At 42.4% G+C, this 20,459-nt stretch overlaps 5 protein-coding genes and 1 pseudogene across 5 annotated transcripts; 1 reads left to right on the top strand and 5 right to left on the bottom strand.

Annotated features, from left to right (window-relative positions):
- Window positions 1-2,230: 2,230 nt before the first annotated feature.
- Window positions 2,231-6,805, bottom strand: LOC108656157 (putative ATP-dependent RNA helicase DHX57). The gene is made up of 5 exons (XM_018108114.3): window positions 6,605-6,805; window positions 4,474-6,551; window positions 3,457-4,415; window positions 2,987-3,188; window positions 2,231-2,923 (listed from the first exon to the last, which is right to left on the bottom strand). Exons 1-5 carry the CDS (start codon window positions 6,670-6,672, stop codon window positions 2,358-2,360), a joined length of 3,873 nt encoding a protein of 1,290 aa, XP_017963603.1. The 5' UTR covers window positions 6,673-6,805; the 3' UTR covers window positions 2,231-2,357.
- Window positions 6,806-6,899: 94 nt separating this feature from the next.
- LOC149090512 (uncharacterized) lies at window positions 6,900-9,572 on the top strand. The gene is made up of 2 exons (XM_089263548.1): window positions 6,900-7,051; window positions 8,510-9,572. The coding sequence occupies exons 1-2, from the start codon at window positions 7,041-7,043 to the stop codon at window positions 9,312-9,314; spliced, it is 816 nt and encodes a 271-aa protein (XP_089119674.1). The 5' UTR covers window positions 6,900-7,040; the 3' UTR covers window positions 9,315-9,572.
- LOC108656183 (uncharacterized) lies at window positions 7,045-7,918 on the bottom strand. The gene is made up of 3 exons (XM_018108157.3): window positions 7,688-7,918; window positions 7,346-7,636; window positions 7,045-7,285 (listed from the first exon to the last, which is right to left on the bottom strand). The coding sequence occupies exons 1-3, from the start codon at window positions 7,847-7,849 to the stop codon at window positions 7,106-7,108; spliced, it is 633 nt and encodes a 210-aa protein (XP_017963646.1). The 5' UTR covers window positions 7,850-7,918; the 3' UTR covers window positions 7,045-7,105.
- A 109-nt stretch (window positions 9,573-9,681) lies between the features above and the next one.
- On the bottom strand, window positions 9,682-11,840 carry LOC108656196 (cytochrome P450 4d1). The gene is made up of 3 exons (XM_030388680.2): window positions 10,962-11,840; window positions 10,226-10,846; window positions 9,682-10,155 (listed from the first exon to the last, which is right to left on the bottom strand). The coding sequence occupies exons 1-3, from the start codon at window positions 11,524-11,526 to the stop codon at window positions 9,806-9,808; spliced, it is 1,536 nt and encodes a 511-aa protein (XP_030244540.1). The 5' UTR covers window positions 11,527-11,840; the 3' UTR covers window positions 9,682-9,805.
- A 231-nt stretch (window positions 11,841-12,071) lies between these two features.
- On the bottom strand, window positions 12,072-15,350 carry LOC108656195 (cytochrome P450 4d10). Its single transcript, XM_089263658.1, has 3 exons — window positions 14,686-15,350; window positions 12,621-13,241; window positions 12,072-12,554 (listed from the first exon to the last, which is right to left on the bottom strand). The coding sequence occupies exons 1-3, from the start codon at window positions 15,257-15,259 to the stop codon at window positions 12,205-12,207; spliced, it is 1,545 nt and encodes a 514-aa protein (XP_089119784.1). The 5' UTR covers window positions 15,260-15,350; the 3' UTR covers window positions 12,072-12,204.
- Window positions 13,576-14,607, bottom strand: LOC149090511 (cytochrome P450 4d1 pseudogene; annotated as a pseudogene).
- Window positions 15,351-20,459: the final 5,109 nt, after the last annotated feature.

The raw sequence follows: 20,459 nt of genomic DNA, 5'->3' as shown, positions 1-20,459 counted from the left end.
AGTGACAAACAAAAACTTGGATATTCCAGGCAGTAAGTCCCCCCATCACAAAATGAACAATGAAAAAACAAAAACATATAGTCTGACTATTTGAGATAACTGAGAAACCTGTACAAATTAGCAAAGAGATAGAACAGACAGAAGTATAAATTCTTTTATTAGTTGGCCATAAAAACCAAAATTTTGTTTATAAATATTTTATTAGTTTATGTTTGTTGACAAAGCTTTATATCATTTTTATATATTTAATACAAAGTAGTGCAAGTCTTAACTGAAATACTCATGTGTACGTTACAAGCGTCATACGCAAATCGTTAAGTCCGAATTAGTTTGGGGCTAGGGCGCACAGCAGATAAGACGATAAATCAGAGCATGAAAATAACTCAACGAGGTGCTAAAACATGCAATTGAGCTCAACCACGCTCAACGAAAAGGAAGTGCGAAATTGAGTGTAAAATGAGCGCACGCACACAGAGAGAGCTACAGAGAGAGAGAGAGAGGCAAGCTAAGAACTGTTAATATGAGCAATTTACATGCGATGCACAATCAACTGTGTGATTCTCTTGCTCTTGCTCTTGTTCTTGTTCTTGCTTGCGGAACTGGAACTGCTGCAGAAAGATCGTTAAATTTGAATTGAAATTCTGATTTGAGCTGTGATTCATTTGCATTGAGCGCATATTTCTTTCGCTTATCATTGATAAGTATAATTTATTACTATCGTATTAGCTGCATTTGATACTTTGATGTATCGGCGTTGATATCAACAGTTCGAACATTTCAATGAAAAAAAAAAACAACATTTCACGAAAAACATAAATTAAAAAAAACGCGAGTCAAGTGTATTTAAATAAATTCAAATGAATTGTAATTGATGGGCGCAAAAATTCAACTCTGTTTTAACTGCGCCACACACACACACACGCCTGATTTATAGATCGATCGATGTTTCGCATGAAATAAAGATACGCACACACACACACACACACACACACATATACAGACACCTGCTGAACGTTCAATGTCAGCACCTGAATATGATTAATTTGCTGTTTGCTCTGATGTCTGCGCCTAAAAGTTGACAAATGAAAATCAAAGTCAAACATCTATTTGACTGATGGAAAGTAAATAACAATCATACAAAATACAAGTCTATAACATGTCGCGACAAATTTATTGAGCAAATAACAAAATATTAATTATCCAATAAATTATTAAACGTTTCCATTGTAAACATTGACTCATTTTCTTACAGTAAAAAATATATTTATATTATATTTAATAATTAACTCTGAACAAAATTTAACCTAAAATGTAGTGCTTGAAAAAATAGAAATAAATAAGCTTTGGCTTGATTTAACTTTTATACAACTTTTTTAAATTTTTTTTTATTATATTGTAAAATACATATTTTTAAAAATTAAATCTGAAAAAAATTTAACCTAAAATGTAGTGCTTGAAAAAATAGAAATAAATAAGCTTGATTTAACTTTTTTAACTTTTTTTTTAATTTTTGTTTATTATATTTTTAAATGCAATTAAAGAATTTTAATGAGTTACAGCTTTTTTATTTGAAATTAAACAACAAATTTATTTAAAAAATTTTTCATTACATTTTGTTAATATCATATATTATTATTATATATATAAATATATATATTTTTAACATATTTTATTATTATTTATTATTATTATATATATTTTTAACATACAAATCTTGGAGATTTGCGATCGGCTCCTTGAGCTCGCTAATATACATAGCTAGATAAATTATATGAGAATATTGTCTCCTCATTTACTTCTATTTTATTTTCATTTCTGGTCCTTGAGCAAGTATTGGCGTGTCAGGTGGAGGCGTCCTCAATTCTCATTTCTTTTTAAACCGATTATAGCAAAACCCTTTGGGATTTTCTTAGGCTTAGATGGCTTAAAATATAAATGTATGTACATCTGGCTATATATTTATCTTTATAAGGTATTTGTGTATGCAACGAGGAGAGTTTGTTTCCTTTCTATGTGATTCACAGGCTAACAAGACGCAGCTTTATAGCTGTAAAGCTAATGGAAATAAATTTTATAGTCATCTAGTATGTATAGTATCTACCTATCTCCCTCTCCGAACTGCCTTTGCCGCTTGCTAGCTCTTTCTCTCTTCCTCTAAGTTAATCTTTTGCCATTCCAACTGAATGATTGACTGACTGTGATATTGATTGATTCATAAAGCATTGTAATCCCATTTGGCTGTAAAAATTTGTTTAATCGTCTTGTACTCGCATTGTAAAATAGTATAAGCTTTGCTTGATTGATGTGATACAAAAACACTGAGTGTACGAAACAATGAGTGGCTAATGCATTAGACATTAATAGTTGTTGCTTATCAGATGCACAATGTTCGCTATGATCTTGCAGCCGTTCTTGTGGTGCAGCAAATTGAGGCACGGATCGCGTATCTTCTCCTCGAGCAGCTTGATCAGTTCTGTGCGCAGGCATTGGATCAGCTCAGCCGTCTCATGGTTGTGCGCCTTCACAATGATCCAGCCGCTCTCCAGTAGAAACAGAAAGTCTCCATCATGGAGCTCCACCTTGAAATCGGAGCCGGCAAACAGGACCAGAGCAATCAGGGGCAGCATGGAGCAGTCGCGTATGTAAATGGAGCTGGTGCACACCTTCTCCTGGTAGACAAGGAACGGGGCCTGGAAGACGGCGACCTGTGAGTTCACAGAGGACGGATGGATGCGCACATAGCCATCGCCGCGCGTCTTAAAGCGCAAATCCTGATGGCCGGGCTCGCGCGGCACTGCGCCACCCGCTGTCTGTATATAGACGCGATCCGGTGTCATGATCTTCACAATATTCGGATAGAGTGCGGCGCAGAGCAGCGATGTCAGCAGTCGATTGTTCTCGCCGTTCACGTTCTGTTCCTGACCTGAAGCAGCAATGCATAGGCATATCAACTGGATGAGGATCAGGATAGTAGTTAGCTACGCACCTGTGAGCTGGAGTACATTGTCGCTGCTGTTCGGTCTGCGCCGTGGCACATTCACCGGCACGAATCCAATCGAGACGAGCAACTCCAGATACTGATACTTGAGATCCGCAATCATCTCGAGCGTGTTGATGGACAGATAGTTCGTACTCGCATAATTTCGACTCGCTCCGTAATGTCCGCGTTTCGCCACAGCCAGCCATTTCTGCAAGGACGAGGCAAGAGGAGAAGACGTTAAGGAAGAGTTTTGACAACTGAGTGACTGACTGACTGACTGATTGATCGACCGATGATCGATGGGCGAATAGATCGATTAACTAACATACTAGCTATATGGAGCGTTTTGCCTTTCCCGATTATGGATCGGCTGACGATCTGATGGACATGTGTCCATATCAAACCAAAGCCAATCACTTGAGTACAGTTGATTGATTAGCTTTGCTTTGAGTGTCTGCCGTGTTCTTTTCACTTACTCGATAAGCATTCAGCACGGTCAGATGGTCGCTGTGATCGAGCGCGAATTGTCGCTTGCGTTTGTCGGCCTCGTCGCGCTTATTCAGCGGACTGATGAACGGCGACTTGTTGCTCAGGCAGGCGGCGATGGTGAGCACGCTGTCCAGGCACTGGAAGATGGCGCCGTAAAGCATCAGCTTGCCAATGCGCACATCCACGGGCAACGCGGCCAAATGGTGGCCAAGTGGCGTTAGCTGATCCTCGATATCCAAGGCGCCGACATCACGCAATCGCATCAGCGCGCCCTGCACGCTGTCCTCCTTGGGCGCATCCAGTGTCTCGAGCAGCACGGAGAGGGTATTGCGCGAGGCGAACATGGACAGCGTCTTGATGCGCAGCACAATCTGCTCGAGCGGCACTCGCTGTATCTCGGGCACCGGCTGGGCCAGTATGTGATGCTCATATCGATAGCGGGTATACAAATGGATGCACACGCCGGGCATGACACGGCCGGCTCGGCCTTTGCGCTGTTTGGCATTGGCGCGCGACACCCAGACCAGATCCAACGATTCCATGTTGCGATTCGAGTCGAAGCCCTTCTCCTTCATGAGCCCGCAGTCGATGACAAAGACGCAATCATCGATCGTGACAGATGTCTCGGCTATATTCGTGCTGAGCACGATTTTTCGTTTTCCCGGCGGTGCCCGCTTGAAGACCAGCGCCTGATCCTCGCTGGACAACGCCGAATGCAATGGGATGAGCATATATTTGCCAGAGCGCGGGCCGACTGCGCTGTCCTGCAGCGCATTGAGCACCGTTTGTATCTCCTGAAAGCCGGGCAGAAAGATGAGGATGCTGCCCTCGCGCGGCCATTGATGATCGCCCTCCACAATGTACTTGAGCACAGACTCAATCAGATCGGGATTGATCATCATGGGCTCCATGAGGTAGATGCTCTTGCATGTCGTCTTGCTGTAGTCTGAAAATGGATACGAATTTGGAGCTTAATCTGATGGTCGACTAGTTGCTTAGCTTACCCGAATAGCGGGCGTAGGTCTCGGCTAGCGTCAGATTCTCGTCCTTGATCTTGGGGCCAGGCGGTTCACTGCTGGCCTGCAGATCGGCGAATTCCAGCACACTTTCCAGCACCTCCTGATCCTTCTTTTTGAGCTTACGACAGAATTTCGTGTCGCATTCCATAACAAAATCACAAGCATCCAGTATATCCTCAAGGAAGAGCTGTTCCACAGGAAACGTGCGTCCCGGTATATCCAGAACAGGAGCGCCGCCAAAGTAATTGGAGAAGAGCGACGCATTCAACGTGGCGGACATGAGTATCACTTTAAGATCCTTGCGTTCACGCAATATATTCTTGAGTATGAGCAACAGGAAGTCCGAGTCCTGCGATCGCTCGTGCACTTCGTCCACAATCACATGGCTAACGTTGGTCAGCAGCGGATCGGAGGACAGGCGTCGCAACAGTATGCCAGTGGTGCAGAAGGTCAGCCTCGTGCTTTCAGAGATCTTGTTCTCGAGCCGTATCTGATAGCCAACCAGCCGGCCAATGCGATCCACACGCTCGGCAGCCACGCGCTCAGCCACACCGATAGCCGAGAGTCGACGCGGCTGCGTACAGATAATCTCTACATGGGGCATGTCCTCGGATGTAGACTTGCAGGCCTGGAAGAACCAATCGTCCAATATGAACTGCGGCACTTGGGTGCTCTTGCCACAGCCCGTCTCGCCAGAGATGACCACCACCTGGTTGCTCTTGATGAGTGCAATAATGCGCTCGATTTCGGCAAAGGCAGGCAGCTTCCTGCGACCCTCGATCGACTTGATGTAGCTACCTTCGCGTCGGCGGTCGTTGAACTGCTTCAACAGGGTGCGATTCATAGATGCCAATGCGGCGGCATTGCGTTGATAAGTGCCGCCATCGTTGCGCGACGTCTGTCCGCGCTCGTAGTGGCTGGGACGCGGCTTTGCCGCTGCCCCCTCGTTGGCATCTTGATCAGCGCCATTTGCCGGCTCATCGTAGAAGAGCGAACGCTTGGGCGAGGGGAAACGGGCGGTGTCCAGGCTGCCGGCCAGACCCTCATCCGTTTGCAGCATCTCACACACGCTGTAGACGCAGGGAATGCCGTCTCGGCAAATTTGGCGCGCCTCCTGGTACAGACGGCGAGCGAAGCGCAAGCGCAACTCATGCGGTATATCGTGGCAGGTGGTCTTGAGGTAGATGTATGGCGCTTCGTATGGATAACGACTGCCCGGCGGAAAGCGCACCTCCACGTGGAACCACTGCTCGTTCTCGTTCTCATCCAGATTGTCGGCACGCTTGCGCTCCGGTGTCCCCGTCACCTCGGGCTGTGCTGGCACATGGGCAAATCGGCATTTGGGTCCAAATTTACACGTGCCATCACGATCAAAATTGCGACAACGTTGCGGCGCCTTCTTCTTCTTGTCCAATGCCGCTTGGCGAACGGCAGCGGCTGCCGCAAGGGCTGCTTCACGCGCCTTGCGCACTTCCGATGGGCTGTGCGCCAGCAGATGCTCAATCTTAAACTTAAGATTCCAAACGCTGTTATATTCACGCTCCTCGAATGCCTTGTCGTAGATGGACTGCAGCGCTTCCTTTTCGTCGGCTCGCATATCCAGCAGACTGGCCTCGTCGTGTGCCTCGAGCTCCAGGATTTCATTGGCGGGCACGCGCATATAGCGTTTATAGAGCAACAGCAGAGCTGCTTCTGTATCGTGTGAGCAATGTTCATACGCTTCTAGGCAATGGGCAGGATGGAAGCCATAGTTCTCCAGCTTGAGCAGTGCATAGCGACGCAAACGATCGTCATCGGCTGTGCCGCTGGACGTCGCACTGACACCTTGAACACTTTGCACTTGGAGTGTACCGCGATCCTCCCAGTAGGCATGCTTAATACCTTTCCCGCCACGCCCCCGATCCTTGTATTTGGCGATGTCATCGAGCTTGAAGTCCGGCCCGTGTATGGCGCGCAATGTGTCCATTGTCAGTCGCTGTGACTCATCGCTCAGCCGCAGCACGTGCAGTTCCGTCTTGCGGGATTTGTTGTCCGGCACCGATTTTGGTGGCGCCTGAACATTCCTACACATAGAAAGTGGTTAACTGGCGATTATAGTGATGAATTATCCACTTACGTTGTGCGCACATCGCTAGGCGCTCGCACGTGCCAGTCTTCCATACATTGGCGCGACAGCTCGTCCATGTTCCCAGAATTTCGTTAACTAGTCTAATCAATTTCACAATTAAAGCTAATAGCCCGAAAACGGCCGATGGAACATTACCAAGTCAGCAATGTGCCAGAAAGCCTTTCGATAACGCGCAGCAGCTGTTTTGCTTTTTCTAATCAAGACTGATGACAGTTACGGCGTTGCCACATCAGCAATGTCAAAAAATAAACAGTAACATTTGAATAGTAAGTCATGTACATCTTTATTAGTGTAGAATATATTGAGACATGTATAGAACGTTTGGAAATTGTGTGTGAAAAAAAAATATAATAGAAAAAAATTATTATAGCCCTTTCCTATCTCAACGAACTTGGTCTTCAAATCCTTATCCGACCTCGCTGGAATGGCAGACAAGTATATTTATATTTTAACTCTCAAACTATTGCCGGCATTGACCGCTAAAACCGTTTACATTAAATCTAGTTCAATTTTCTCAAGAACAGCCGTCTCCTTTAGAAGTGAACTGAATTCGGCTTGATGTTCCGCCAAACGCATCTTATACTTAGCCTTCAAACTTTCAGTTTTAGATTTTATGGTTTCTATTTGATTTTGCATATCCAATATGCGATCAACCAACATGGAGTGAGACTAGACAAAAAAGTTTACTTTTGATATGTACTATTTTAAAAATGTGCTCTTCACACTTACCATATCGGTGTATTCGTCGAATCCCTCTTTGAGGGCGTTCGCTTCAGCGGCCTTAATGGCTTCGGTACAGTGTGTGGCATACGCATGTGCACATTCATCCTCGGCCTTGAACAAACGGTTAAATTTTTCCAACTGTTCTTTGTGCATTGCGCATATTTTCATGGCTGTTGAAACATTGATGTTAACTGGTTGATTAAGCGCACACATCAACCCAAATTTATCTTCCACTATTTTTGAGCATTTGTTTTGCTCAGAAGTAATTAATTCATTCAGTTTTCTATTACTAGATTCCTGCGAAACAACTGTTACATTTACAAATGGATAGAAACATCGCATATTTACCGTATAGTTTAGACATTGCGTAGCGCATTCTTTGATCAACTTTGTTATTTCTGTTAGATCAGAGCTGGTTTGGTCAGTCTCTTCCTGCTCTTCGCCCAACAAATCGTCATTTGCCGGCATTTCCATTTCAAAGTCAACGGGATTATCATCAGCAAAAGGCATGGTTTATTTAATAAGACACAAACTCCCTCGCGCTTCTTAATGTGTTCCACTTTGATTGCTGCAAGCAACTGAATAATCTATCGTGTAACGATTACAGCTGTCAATCGAATAATTAATTTTGAAGGCAGGTGGCAGCAGCACAATCGGATTAAATGTGATATTAAAAAACTGATCAACATTCAGATTTATGTATGCAGAAAAGCTTTAGAGCTACATAGTTTTTTTTTACGCGCTCCATTTGCCATTATTTTTCAATATTTTATTGTATTAATATTGCTTGCCAATAGGACCATCACAAGCCCACAACAATCGATATACAAGATTAAATAATAATTTCCGCTCTTATTTGAAAGGACAATGGAGATTCGTACATGATCTGAGTGTGTGTATGAATAACTCTTCTTCGGCATATTCGTTTTGCTACCAAAAATTTGGTGTGCCAATTTTTAATTAATTATGCATTATTTCATTTTATCGTTGAGTAAAGCTGCCCATCGAGTAAATCTTTCTGAGATGTGGCAGCATCAGAGTGGGGAAATAATTGATATTCAAAATGAATTATGAATTTTGCTTCTTGTTCACGTTTAACAATCGAAGTTTGTGGATGGCAGAATATAATAAATTTATTTATTTTCATTCCCAATTTGATATATATTGCAGCGCAAATCGGAACAGAACGATGCAGCTTAGGAAGTTTAAGCGGATGGCTAGCAAAGCGCTACGCGTGGAACGTGAAAGATGTGAGGTGGAAATGAAGTTGAACAATGTTCAGCCAATCAATCAAGATACTCAGCCGGAAATTAAAGACGTACACTTGCAGCCGTTAAAACGCCGGTCGAGTAGATTAATGACAATGGGCATGAGACCAAGCTCACAGCCGCCCAGTTTTCGAAAGATGATGAGCCCACCGCATGGTGCTAAGAGTGATGAACAGCCTGGCCGCAGACTGGACAAAAAGCGGCTTTCAGATGATAATATTCTACTTAGCCGCCGATCGCAGGACGATCAGCTCTATCATCAGCAACGCTTTTACCGCGCACAAGACAACCCGATTTTTGCACGTCGTCCGAAAGAGAGTTTTATGCAACAACAATGCTCCAAAGAGAATATGCATCGTCGCACGGTGAAACGGTTGGAGCAGCATGCTCACCAGCAAGCTCGAGCTGCTACAGCAGCCGCAGCAGCGGCTGCCTCTACAGTGGTTGCCCAAATCCGTAAAGATGCCCTTGACGCCGTTGCACGTCAACAGGCTCCCTATATGCGCATGGCTACCCATGCCAGTAACCGACCGAGCTCGAGCAGATCTAATCCTAAAGACAGCGACCAACGCCGACTAATCCGCAACTCGAATTTATTGAGCTCGGCTCTCAGCATTATTCGTGAAATGGATCCAGCCTTTCTAGAAACACTCTGCTATGCCATTCATGATCAAGTCACCAAAGAAGACCCACCGGAATCCGATTAATTAACTTCATCGATACATCCATACATACATATATGGATAGGGTTTTTGTTGATTTGCTTCTCTATCGCCAATTTTAAAATTGAATTGATTAATTTGATGCTTTCGTTCCACATTGCTAAACACTCAACTAAGGACACAATCAATGTTGTTTGAAGGCAAATGAGGCGTTGAAAAGAAGCTATGAAATGTATAAGTGATTCATCATAAGAATCCGTCCCCTTCTCTTTCTGTCGATAGGAATAAATACTTTATATTTGGACGAAATCAATTCTTTGTGTATTCCAATTATTCTCAATATTTTTATTTTATGCATGTTTGTTTCTCATAATCTCTCTCCCAGCGCTATGGTTAGTGCTCCCACATCACAGATTCTGCTTTGTTACGATAATTACCTGACTTTAATATATCGATAGATTTGAGGTATTTATTGAATACACATCTCCATTGGCAGAATCATAACGGAAAAGTATATACTACATATCTGAAATAAGTTAGAGGACTCGCTCCTTGAGTTTAAACATAAGTGGATCTTTGGTGCGGAGGATCAGCTCAGCAATAAGCACTGGTGGCTCCTCAGTGTTTCCAACAAATTCAACTTCATAATGTCGTAAAACGTTCGCCGCTATCGCTTTGATTTCGAGTACAGCAAATTTCTGGCCGATGCAGTTGCGCGGGCCGGCCGAGAAAGGAATGTAGGCATAAGGATTGAGTTTCTCTGCACTCGTTACTACGTCAAATCGTTCAGGCTTAAACGTATTTGCCTCGCTGAAGATATCCTCACGTCGACCCAAAAGCAATGGCGAAATTCCTATATTTGTGCCGGCCGGAATGATTTTGCCATCTGATTTATAGTTAAGTGATTACTAATCTATAAGGTTTAAGTATATATACGTATTTTAAATGAAACTTACTTATTTCACACTCCTGGAGCACCTTGCGGCCTAGCAGCGGGACCGATGGATACATACGCAGCGTTTCCTTGATGCACAGATCCAAATAATTGAGGCTGTTGAGCAGATCGTAGGTAACAGGCGTCTCTCTGTCATTGCCCAGCACGGAGACAATTTCTTCAACGCACTTGCGCTGGCATTCCGGATACAATGCGATGTTATAGAAGAGAAACATAATGGCTGAGGATGTGGTATCATGGCCCTCAAACATGAAGGTATCCACCTCCTCACGTATATCTGCATTGGTCAGCGGTTTGTCGTCGATCTTCGACTGCAGCAATATGTCCAGGAAGGCCATTTTACGCTTGGCACCCACATCTACATCGTCTGAACTCTGTGTTGAGCTGTTTGCTCGAAGCAGCTCTTGACGGCGCTGCACGATGATCTTCTCTGTAAAGTTGTGCAGGACTTTCAAGGCTCGACGTTCGGCTATAGCCAGAGGAGTCAGCTTGTAGGTCAGATCCAAGCGATAAAAGATGTTGAACATGCGCTTGTGCAGGACCATCGAAATGGTCTTCACTGCACGAACATAATCCGAGTCGGCATTCGTCTGTGCATTGGTGGAGACTCCCATGGCGGTCTCTAATTAGAAGAGAGGAGAAGAGATGAGAGGCTATTGATTGTAGTATTATTGTGTATACATAAAAAGACGTTTGGAAAAGGCAAATCTGATTAAGCTTAGGACTCGGCTACTTACCACAAATAGTGTCCATTGTGCAGAGATTGACCCAGTCGTATAGGTTAAAACCAGCTTTGTCATTCTTCAGACGTTCCCTCTCCAAATTCTTGAGCAGCACACGAGACTCTCGCTCAAAAATATCAACGAATTGGTATAGAATTTTGAAGTGAAAGGCAGGTGTAATGATCTTGCGTCGTTTATGCCATTTGCGACCACGGCTGATGAGTAGACCTTCTTTGAGCCATGGCTCGAGGGCCTTATACTCACCAGCCTTGTCATTAAAGCGAAGTGTGCCAAGGATCACCTCCACATCTTTGAGATTGCCCATAAGCATGTTGAGCTCTGGGCCTAGCCACACTTTGAGCGTGTGATCCTTGGCATAGGTGTCCATGAAACCCCTAACCTTTAGAATAAGTTCATGAGGCTCCAAGCCCAAGAAGTGATAACCATGACCGACTAGTGGCAACGACGGCGCACTACCCAAATCTCGCGTCACCTCGATACTGTGCTTGAATTTAAGCTGATAGACCAGTAGGCCCACAAATAGGGCGCTAGCCAGAATGAGACCCAACACCAGGAACATCTTGATCGCAACAACTCACAAAATCAACTGAAACTTCGACCTTCCATTACCTATATTTTTAGTGCAAATCTTATCGTGGCTTATTCGAAATACAAGCAGTTGTAAAGTTGGCTAATACCTATAGTTGGACTATCTAATCTCATGCACACCAAATTCAAATTCTTGTGTACGTAGCTTTTTAATCTATCCATTATTCCTAACAGGCTCTTGTTCTGAGATCACTTGATCTTATTTCAATGACTTTATGGAAACTTTAAATTTATTGTCCGAAAAGCAAAATAATTTGAGGCAATAAAAATTGCATAGCAATTATTTTTGTGGAAAATAGCTCTAATAAATGGGCAACATGTCCAAGATCGAAGGGGCTTTAAAACCCTTTAAAACTGTTCGAACGTTGCATATTTTTCTGCTTCATTGTAATCCACAATTATTTTCGTAATGTGCAATTCTCACACTAATGTATCTCTCTCTTTCTTTCTTCTTTCTTCTTATTCTTAAGTATCGATGTAATTTCCTTGTTTAAATAAAACGATAGTTAATGGATATTTACTTATCGATAGTTTTGTGGTATTTGTTGGATATTCACATCTCAATTGGCAAATTCATAACGGAATTTACGAAGTGTAGAAGGAAATGTGTCGGAAAAATGTACATACATACATACATATGTGAAATAAGTTAGAGGACGCGCTCCTTGAGCTTAAACATGAGTGGATCCCTGGTACGAAGAACCAATTCAGCAATAAGCACTGGTGGCTCCTCGGCGTTTCCAACAAATTCAACTTCATAATGTCGCAAAACGTTCGCCGCTATCGCTTTGATTTCGAGTACGGCAAATTTCTGGCCGATGCAGTTGCGCGGGCCGGCCGAGAAAGGAATGTAGGCATAAGGATTGAGCTTCTCTGCACTCGTTACTACGTCAAATCGCTCAGGCTTAAACGTATTTGGTTCACTGAAGAGATCCTCACGTCGACCCAAAAACAATGGAGAAATTCCTATATTTGTGCCGGCCGGAATGATTTTGCCATCTGGTCAATGAGTAAGAAGTTAATGAGGTATGAATATATTTCAATTGTAAGTTTATCGAATCTCACTTATTTCACACTCCTGGAGCACCTTGCGGCCAATAAGGGGAACCGATGGATACATTCGCAACGTTTCCTTGATGCACAGATCCATATAATGGAGGTTGTTGAGCAGATCGTAGGTAACAGGCTTTTCTCTGTCGTTGCCCAGCACGGAGACAATTTCTTCAACGCACTTGCGCTGACATTCCGGATACAATGCGATGTTATAGAAGAAGAACGTCAGTGCCGAGGATGTCGTATCATGGCCCTCAAACATGAAGGTATCCACCTCCTCACGTATATCTGTATTGGTCAGCGGCTTGTCGTCGATCTTCGACTGCAGCAATATGTCCAGGAAGGCCATTTTACGCTTGGCACCCACATCTACATCGTCCGAACTCTGTGTTGAGCTGTTTGCTCGAAGCAGCTCTTCACGGCGCTGCACGATGATCTTCTCTGTAAAGCTGTGCAGGACTTTCAAGGCTCGACGCTCGGCTCTAGCCAGAGGAGTCAGCATGTAGGTCAGATCGAAGCGATAGAAGATGTTGAACATGCGCTTGTGCAGGACCATCGAAATGGTCTTCACTGCACGAACATAATCCGAGTCGGCATTCGTCTGTGCATTGGTGGAGACTCCCATGGCGGTTTCTATGGTAAAACGGTGCAGGACAGAGAGGTGAAGAGAAATTACGGTATATGGGTCAAATTCCAAGTGCTGATTAGAGATTCATAAATAAACGAGCTGCTTAGATTAAAAGCAAATAATGCTCCCCATTGAATGTCGACTGCTGCTAATCAGAATATGAAGACAAATCGATTCTATATTTACAGTTGTGTTATCTTAATATTGGCGAAAGAACATATGAATATCTTTATCAGTGCTTGACATTGAAAACAACTTGGAATGGGCTATAAATTGGAGCACCAACAGACGCACTAGAGACATCTTGTCTACCTACCACAAATGGTGTCCATGGTGAAAAGGTCGATCCATTCGGACAGATCGAGACCACCTTGGCCCTGCTGCTGGCGCTCTCTCTCCAAATTCTTGAGCAGCACACGCGACTCGTGCTCAAAAATATCGACGAACTCTTCGAGGATCCCACTTCAGGAAGGCGGGTGTAATGATCTTGCGACGTTTTTGCCACTTGCATCCTGTACTAATGAGCAGGCCCTCCTTGAGCCATGGCTCGAGGGCCTTGTACTCGCCGGCCTTCTCATTGAAACGAACAGTGCCAAGGACGACTTCCAGATCCTTGGGATCTCCCATGAGCACATTGAGCTCTGGACCTAGCCACACTTTGAGCGTGTGATCCTTGGCATATACGTCTATGTAATGACCCAGCGTCTGCACCAACTCATGTGGTGCCTTGCCAATCAACTGTAGCGCATGCTCAACCACTGGCCATGCCGGTGGAGTGCCCAAATCTCGAGTCAGCTCGATAAGACGCTTGAACTTCAGCCGATAGATGAGCAGGCCCGCAAATAGAACGCTAGTCAGAAAAAGAACCAACGCCAGAAGCATATTGAAAACGGCAAGACGAAGTGCCTCACTAAGAGACAGAAAATCAACTGTCGCTCAAACTCTGCTGATATTTGCAATGGTTGATATACGAGCATACATTTAATGGGCATAGTTGGATATTATGCACAGGTCCGGTTATATAATAAGCACTCGTACAGGTCAATTGTTCAAATTCGAGTTTAATGGAAATCAAATAAAAATTAAGCCATTAAATTGGCTTTCTAGTTCTCGTTTGCAACTAATTCCAATCACAAACCTGATTTGTCCCGACTAATAATTAAAATTTTGGTAAAATTAAGAGTTGGAATGCAACGTAAACTGGTTAAAGTCTTAAGATATCAAATGCCAAATCAATCAAATTTTTAGCCTGAAAGATATGCCACTTGAGTTAGTTTCCTAATAACGGATATACTATTTTCTCACAGGCCACACCCCACCCCGAATGGACTCTCTTTACACTTCCCGAATGGGTATACAAGACCACAACAATAGTTTCCACTAAGCTACTGCAACAAAGAATCAGAAGGAGGAGCTGAATTGAGCCGTTCAGAAAGATGTCTGACTCACCACAAATGACATCCAGCGTGAACAGATGCACATCATGCCCCAGGTCGAAGGAGCGGCCAAGGGTCTGCTGCCATTTGCGAATGAGCACTCGAGTTTGCCTATCAAAGATCTCCACATACGGCTCGAGAATGCGGAAATGGAAGGCGGGCGTGATGATCTTGCGACGGCGATGCCATTTTGGCCCGCTACTCAGGAGCAGCCCATCGTTGAGCCAGCCGCGTAGAAAGCTATACTCGACAGCCTTGTCCAGCAGCTGGCTGCTGCTGAGAACAACTTCCATGTCCCGTGGCTGGAACATCATCAGGCTAAAGTTGCTGCCCATTTTGAGCTTGAAGGTGCCATCATACTGCTCCGCCAACTGGGCAATTAGTTGCGGCACTTGCCACGGCTCCAGGCCGAAAAACATGTGAAAATGTCCAAGTACCGGTAGATCGCGTGGTCCGGGCAGCTGGGCTGCCAACTCGTAGGTGCGCCGACGTCGGCGCAGCCACGCCAGCAGTGGCAGCCAGCTAAGCCCGGCCAACGCCACGACGATGCACGCGACAGCAATGAGCAGCGGTACCGAAAGAGACATTTCGCTGACATGGGCGAGCGACAATTGAAATTGAAATGAGCTTTCCCAGCTATTTTTTATTCACAATCAGTTCAGTTGCAGTCCAGCCAGGAGGTTATCTGCCAACTTAAAGATTAAGGTCAGCTTCAGTGGCCATTGCCCTGCACCCTGCCTATACAAACTAGCAAGTCGGGTACATTGGCTTACAGTCATAGACTAACTAAGTTTTATCTCGTACGAATTTTTAGCATCGAACAAGTGCATCAGTTTAGTGCGTGGCATCCCCTAGTCGTACAGCCCCATCTAGAGCACTTTTAGCGGGTTGTTTCTTTATTATTATTATTTACTTTACTCATCCGCCACATGGCGCTGCCGAAATTAGAATTTTCCGTTTTAAAAATAGAGCCAGTGGCAAACTATGACGCCATGCCCGGGCAAATGGGCGTGCGTGGGCGTTTAGGTGTGTTTACATTCGATCATGTTTTGCTATGGAGCTGTGACGTCACTAACATTCAAGTTCAGATGCCTTTCCACCCAGATGGCAACGCCATGTACGGAATGTGTGCGAAATAAAGATGAAAAGTTAACATGAAATTGCATCGCTAGAGCAATAAATTGCATATATTATGTACACATAAGCAAATTGACCACGAAAAAGTGAAATTGAGCTTCTTAATCGATGCGATTCAAGAAAATATTTTGATTGGTCAACAAATTATTTTTAATATACATATGTACATACATAAATACATATACATATTAGATGTACATATGTATGTATGTATGTATGCAGATATTAAAACTGTTTCGATATTTTGAACTCAGTAAAGTAAAAAAAAAAATTTAAGATGATTACATTTTCTGCTATTGTTGAAGGCATGTGCCAAGGAATTTGCTTGGCTAACTTACTCAAGTGGAATCAAGCGAATTCTAAATGCAAATTGCATTTGCCTGCGCAGCTGGATTCGGGCGCCAGCTGATTCATCTAGAAATTCCAATAAGAAATGCGAATGCGAATGCCCACTCGAATTTTCGGTGTTACGTACACAACAACAAGAAGAGCGAGTAGGCGACGGAGAAGAGGAAAGAGAAGGAGGAGAAACAATGCCAATAATAAACAACAAGAGATTGCTTAGCTTTGAATTGTAAACTAGACTATACCCTGTAAATTTTTGTCCGCTTTATTTACAATATATCTGAAATGTTTTATTTACATATATTAATTTATTTTGTTGATTATTTAAAGATCGATAGGGCGAATCAGGCCGATAGTTATCGATTGATCAATTTACGCGTTTAGTTGCAAAATAAACACTAATTAAGGACTAATTAAACTGATCCCAAATATAAAAGTGTACCTTATATATCGATATACATATATATGTAGTATCTTACATATGTAGTTCGTATATCTTATATATTTTACTTATGTACATTTTCAAAGGGGTAAGGCTGACTCATACCCTATTGACGATTGTGATTACAGGGTATGACAACTAGGCGTCCTTCGAGCATGCCAAATTCCAAAATTCTTGCGTCGGTCGTCGACGTCATTTTGGCCCATGATTCGCACCGCGGGCCACAATTGAAACGTAAATATTTACACATGTCTTACAAGAGTTTCTTGAACGATTTCTCACTGTCGGATATAGCATATAGTACATATACACATACATATGTACATACATATAGGATGTACACACATTGCTTATAGATCGGTGGGATGTGTGCGCATTGGAATTTCATTGGCATTTCCAATTTTGTACATTTTGTGAATTTTGTTCGCTTTTGCATTTCTGTTTTGATTTCTTTGCCATTTCTTCATACTCATATGTATATACAGAGAGTTCAGCGTGTTGAACTCGAGTGATTGTATTTTGCCATAGATCAGGGAGAGGCAGCGAAAAAAGGAGAGAGAGAGAGAGAGAGAGTGAGAGAGAGCCGCTAAGGCCAACGAGGCCAGAACGTGCCATATGGAGCATTTGATGAAATCGCGAAGCAACGGCAGGCTAAGCGAGGTCTGTTCGGAAAGTTATTATCTTCTTAGGTAATCCCCATCGGCCACTAGAGTCTTGTGACAATAATCTGATTGTCATCCTGCTCTCCCCTCATAGACCTTGCTTAGGCCTCTGTAGTGTAGGAAGCATTCTTATCACAAGAGAGATAAAACCGTGATCAAGTGCATATAAAATCGATATTCGATAATCGATTTATTATGCGTAGCCCTCGTAAGTTCGAAATTCGCAAAATTTTTAAGCACACCTCTTATGAATACATCAGCATAAGTGCAAAAACAAGAGCTAAAAGCAATAACAAAAATATTATTTAAATAATAATAACAAAAATTTCGCTTTGGCTCAACACATTTTGCGTCATTTGGCGCTGAAGAGCTGAATTCAAAATTTTTACCCATAACCAACATAGAAATGAATATATGTACATATATACATATGTACATGTATATGTGTACATTTATATGATATATGCATATAGATTGTACTATATATATAACTATATACCACAACAAAGTAAAAGAATCAACGATTTTAATAATAAACATGGGCTAACGCTGCGTATGCGCAATTTTTAACGCATTGCGCATACGCCACATGTTACACAAGCCTTATAGGAAATTCAAATTGCTAATGTTTATTGAATGTAAATACATATATGCATTTATTATATAATGTATAATATCATATAAGGAAAGCCCTAACATTATTTGAGTTAACTATAAACTACGAAGACGTAGTTTAGTTCCTTGCCATCTTTCAAGCATCGCTCTTCGCAGCAACTACAGTCTATATACACGTACATACACATATATCCATAGAATATTTGTTGACTACCCGGATTTCTCGATTTATCTGTAAATCTCTAGTGCTGGCATTGTACTTGCACTTGCACCCTGCACTGCACAGCCTCAAGACTGATGCCCACAACTATTTCGATGACTCATTCGCCCAGCCGCGCCCCCTTGGCCCAATCTCTGTCCATTTGACGTTTCAGTTGCTATTTTCAAACAATTGTGTCGACATGTGTCATACTCGTTATTCGCAACGTTTTTGCCAAGATCTATATTATTCTAATATACATATATTTGTGTACTCAGCACATACTTAACATCCTATATATTTATATATATTTAAATAATCATATCTACACCTAAAGACAATTTCGGGCCTTTCAAGTTCAGTTTGTAGCGCATTAAATTCCAAGTGGTAAAAATTTTATGAAGCATCAAGGAGGTTTATGTACCCGAAATATATACATACATGCCTTACTTTCCAAATGTTCTGTTATTCTTATTGAGGTTTTGAATTTTAATATCCGTTTATAAGGTGTAAAGCGAGTGTATTCCGAAGTTATACATATATAAGAGAGGGAAAGAGCGAGGAAAAGAGGAGTGAAGAAGGATAGTGAGAGAAGAGATAGACAGAAGAGTAGAGATGCGTAGAGACTGAGAGAGATAACAGGTGTAGGGAGAAAAGAGAGAGTGCGATAAGAGGGAAGACAAGAGTGAGAGATAGAGGGAGATGTAGAGTGAAAGAGAGAGAGAGAGAGAGAGACCAACAAAAAAGAGAGGGAGAAGCTACAGATGAACTGATTGAGGCAGATCATAGAGAAAAGAGAAAGAGAGGGAAAGGAGATATGAAAGTGGGAGTTAGTCTAACTCCGCTGCTTGGTGAGCTGAATTCGCTCGAGTATTACTCGATATAGTCTACCATAGGATAATATATATGCCCACTAAATGTCAACCAACTTTGTTGGCTAGTTTAAACAAATTGAGGGAATGAATCAAACAGTTAAAGCAATAGATAAAATCTTAGGAAATTCCTAAATGAAAATGTTTACACAATTTGCTTAGATATAAATATGTATATATACATATATACATTTATATAGATATTTATATTATATTATAATATTACTTTTTGCATTTCGCATCGGAAAAAGTTGGCAATGGCCAGCTGCCAAAGCAATTGAAGTAAGAATTGTGCTGCTTAAAGCCTTTCAACAAATTATTTATGCTCAATGCAAAATAAATACAAAACAAGCCGGACACGACTGCACAATACGCGCTCAGTCGGTTCAATTTAGGCCAAAAACAGCAGAGATTAATGTTTGCTCAGATCTCAATGAGATGATAGTTCCAATTGAGGAGGATCTATATCGACTTTTGCTACACAAATTTGCCACGCCTCCAGCAGGCATTAGATTAGCTCTAGTCAAGTTTTGGGTTCGTTATATATGCCTATATATATATATGTATATAAGATTTCCATATGTATATATAGGGAGTATAATTGGATGGTTCCTCGCATCAATAGTGATCAAAGGCAATACGAACGAATCCGATTGGCAAATCCAATATACCCTTTACGTTCACTGATCGTCTATAAACAGCGAGTGTAAAAGCGCGTTTGACAACGAAAAGAAAATTGTTAAAGACAAAATGCAAAGTGCAAAATGTAAATGTGAAATGCAAAATGCAGAATAGGAAATCGCTGAGGCGAACGCATTTTCATTCATGACTTGATTTTATTTATGTGGCTGCAGAGCGCGGGCGTCTATATACCATATACCATCCGTACATATGCAGCCAGGTATATAGAGTGGATATAGCAATAGCTTACCTGTGTTTGTACACATACATATACATATATACATATATGTACATATGTATATGTCTGATCGTAATGAGCAATTGCCCAACAATTGCCATGCACTTGTGGCTGTCAGCCAAACGACGAGCAGCTAAAAACAATGCAATTCGAATTTTGTTTAATTAACGTACTCGGATCGTACATATATATACCAATACATGTACATACAATACATATGTACATATATAATGTACACATTCTGTATAGACAGGCATTTTATTTATGATATCGCTTTGACAAGCCAAGGCAGCTGGGCACGCGCCCTAAACGCATTTCTCTCTGCGTTCCGCACATTATAGATCTAGCTGCCATCCAAATTTCTCAGGCAGCGCAGCACAGTGCATCATGTTGTTACGTTTCTAATGTGTCTTTTAGACAGGCAGCAGGGGGCGTGGTAGGCAGCATAGTAATATAAATAACAAATATATTCATAATATCGACTGTACTTAACAAATTTACCTTCCTTCAATCCTGAAAAATCCTATATCCTAGCATCTGTAAACATTTGTATGTCTTTTTTAAGCTCTTAAAGAGTGAGTGTGTGTATGTGGATC

This window comes from Drosophila navojoa, chromosome X (genome assembly GCF_054131105.1).
Source record: "Drosophila navojoa isolate 15081-1374.11 chromosome X, UAZ_NAV_1.0, whole genome shotgun sequence".
NCBI classification, from domain to species: Eukaryota; Metazoa; Arthropoda; class Insecta; order Diptera; family Drosophilidae; genus Drosophila; species Drosophila navojoa.
Note: the sequence above shows the minus strand (reverse complement) of the source record. Positions and strands in the feature narration are given on the sequence as shown.